The 2512-nt window shown below is 37.6% G+C and overlaps 1 protein-coding gene across 1 annotated transcript; it reads right to left on the bottom strand.

The window, feature by feature from the left end:
- Window positions 1-756: 756 nt before the first annotated feature.
- Olr1564 (olfactory receptor 1564) lies at window positions 757-1683 on the bottom strand. The gene has a single exon (NM_001000045.1). It carries the CDS (start codon window positions 1681-1683, stop codon window positions 757-759), a length of 927 nt encoding a protein of 308 aa, NP_001000045.1.
- Between the last annotated feature and the right edge of the window lie 829 nt (window positions 1684-2512).

Raw genomic sequence — 2512 nt, 5'->3', positions numbered from 1 at the left:
ACTTTCATGGGAAGGATTGTAGAAACAGAAAATTACATGCACAAGTGATTACGTTGTCCTCCCAGAACTTACCTCTGACTGGTTTGAACTGACCTCATTTCTAGGAAGAAATTGCATGAGGAAAATACCATGTAATGTGGCCCACCATACAAACACATCTTCAATTGGAGACACCATTCAGGCCCTGGCCATTCTTTTATGCTGTTAGGATTTTTCTGCTACCTCCCAGCCAGTTGGCCCCTGTACTTTTTTGAGTAAACTATTCCTACTCTTCCCTGGTGGCTGAGAAGGGTGAATTATTTCATGGGCTGCCATTCCCCTTCCTCATTACAATACTCTTCTATCATCAACAGGTGTTTGGGATTTATTTGCATTACAACAGCTTAGGGATGTGAGACACAGAAATGCAAAACAAACATTTTGGAAATATTAAGAAATGGAAGGAAATCCAGTGGATATGATTTTGATTAAGATTAGTTTATGTACACTGTTTGATCCTTTAATTTTGTTGGATATGTCAAAAACTGTTGTGAATAATCTTAGCAGTTCAAATTGGTTCCTGTTCTTCAAATATTAGAAGTATATTTTAGCAGCAAATTTCTATTCAAAATAATTTGATTCAAACAGCATAATGCATTAACAGCTTTTTTTCTTTTATCACTTTGTACTTTCTTTGTACCTGTAGTTTTAGAGAATCATAGTATCTGGTGGAAACAAATTGTCCAAGGGAGAAGATACTTGTTTCACAATGGTATATCATCCCTTTTTCACTGTTTTCTTAATCACATTAATTACTTCCTTATTTCTCAGACTATAAATAAAGGGGTTTAATAAAGGAATTACCAGAGTATAAAAAATAGCAACTGGTATGTCTTCTTCTCCTTCATTGAGTGAATTTGGTCGAATATATGTGTAGAGGAGAGACCCATAGAATATTGACACAGACAGAAAGTGGGATGCACAAGTAGATAAGGCTTTGCTTCTTCCCTCTGTGGACTTCATTGTGAATATAGTATAAAGGATGCAGAAATATGATATCAGGACTATGATAATGGAAAAGGTTTGAACTGAACCAGAAAAGATGAGTATCATCAGTTCATTGATGTAAGGGTCAGCACATGAGAGTCTGTATAGTGGAATGACATCACAAAAGAAGTGCTTGATTACATTAGATCTGCAGAAAGTTAACCTGAACAGGAACCCTATGTGAATTATGGAATGTAGGTTTCCTGCTATGTAGGCTCCTGTGGTCATCTGAACACAGAGTTTCTTGGACATCATGGTGTGGTACTGCAGTGGGTTGCATATGGCCACATAGCGGTCATAGGCCATGGCTGCCAGAAGAAAGCAGTCTGCAGTTTCAGCAAGACAGAGGAAATAGAACTGTGCCATGCACTCATAGAGAGAGATCCTTCTGTCCACAGAAAAGAAGTTCTCTAGCATCTTGGGAGTGATGGCACAGGAGCAGCAGGAGTCCATCAGGGCCAGGTTGCCCAGAAAGATGTACATGGGTGTGTGGAGACGAGGTTCCATGTAGATCAAGGCCACCAGCCCCAGATTCCCCACCATGGTGACCAGGTAGATGGTAGAGAACACCAGGAAGAGAAGTGTCTTTAGGTCTGGGTGATCTGAGAATCCCACCAGGATGAACTCTGTTGTTAAGGAGTAGTTGTCCTCAGTCATCTTCAGCTTCTCTGTTGACAAGTGATAAGGATGTCAGATTGCAACTGTAACCTGACCATTTCCACGTTAATAGATGATAATAATAATAATAATAATAATAATAATAATAATAGCAGTGATAATAATTTTTAGCAGAAAAATTTTTGTCCTCAAATAATGTTAGTGCTAATTTTTTTGGTTTCTTTATATACACTTAAATCAATTAACACGCAATATGAAGATGACATCTTCATTTGTTGTTTTGTAGCAGAACAATATTTAAAAAGGATCATAGGAGAATGAGATATAGCTCAGTTGGTAGAATGAGGGCTTATCCTGCATGATGCTGTAGATTCTACCCTCAGTGCCTCAGAAACAAGGCATGATGGTGTGTACTTGACATTGCAGCCCTCATGAGATGGAGACAGGGGGCTCAGAATTTCAAGATCACTCTTAGCCTCGGAGTGAGGGAAGTCTAGCCTGGAGTTCATGAGACTTTGTCTCAGAATAAGTAAATAATTAAATGTCTAGGCATTAGTAATAAATTCATATTAAATTACTATATAGTTGAGATGACTGAAAGATCACAAAGGACTAAGGGCTGCAAGGCAATTCATCTTCAATTAAATGATCCCAGACAGTAGATCTAGAATCAGAATTAACTCTTCTTTTCTTACTGCCTTATGCATTTCCTTTTCTAGAAGCATGTAACAGCTAACCCCCATGATGTTTGTGATTTCATTAGAAAAATTTTCAGATATAATTACAAAGCAAAACAGTGAAGATTATATCCATCTTTAACAAGCATGAAGAATTAAATGTCCCTAGATTATCATTCTTGTTTATTTTA

This window comes from Rattus norvegicus, chromosome 11, assembly GCF_021556685.1.
Source record: "Rattus norvegicus strain SHRSP/BbbUtx chromosome 11, alternate assembly SHRSP_T2T, whole genome shotgun sequence".
Taxonomy (NCBI): domain Eukaryota; kingdom Metazoa; phylum Chordata; class Mammalia; order Rodentia; family Muridae; genus Rattus; species Rattus norvegicus.
The sequence above is the reverse complement of the archived record's forward strand: the minus strand, read 5'-3'. Positions and strand labels throughout refer to the sequence as shown.

Bases quoted from the DNA above. Each gene is read 5' to 3' on its own strand.
- Olr1564 (NM_001000045.1), bottom strand. From the start codon at position 1,683: ATGACTGAGGACAACTACTCCTTAACAACAGAGTTCATCCTGGTGGGA.